Below are 245 nucleotides of genomic sequence, written 5' to 3' on the forward strand. Positions count from 1 at the left end.
TGGTCCTCACCTTGAATCCTGACTTTGGTGTCCGACTCGGTGTTGGGGACAATGTCAGAGAGGTTTGCTGCCCTCACCTTCTCTTCTTGGACACCATCTGTGGGGCAAGGAGTCCAAGATGGAGATGAGTGATCCCCAAAACCCCACCGTGAGGTGACCCAGCCCCGCCCCACATCTGCAGCAGGACGGTCCTTGTCCCTCAAGGTGTTCCAGAGCCGCACCAGGATGTCCCTTCTCCCCTGAGA

The 245-nt window shown here is 58.0% G+C and overlaps 1 protein-coding gene across 1 annotated transcript in view; it reads right to left on the reverse strand.

The window, feature by feature from the left end:
* The window catches only part of C3 (complement component 3), a gene marked incomplete at both ends in the record, with an annotated part of 4372 nt that overhangs the window by 1752 nt on the left and 2375 nt on the right, over positions 1-245 (reverse strand). The window contains one exon of the mRNA XM_009866758.1: positions 11-239. Within this exon, the coding sequence (XP_009865060.1) occupies positions 11-239 (229 nt within the window). The remainder of the gene's footprint in view (positions 1-10; positions 240-245) is intronic.

This window comes from Apaloderma vittatum, unplaced genomic scaffold (genome assembly GCF_000703405.1).
Source record: "Apaloderma vittatum isolate BGI_N311 unplaced genomic scaffold, ASM70340v1 scaffold24303, whole genome shotgun sequence".
NCBI lineage: Eukaryota > Metazoa > Chordata > Aves > Trogoniformes > Trogonidae > Apaloderma > Apaloderma vittatum.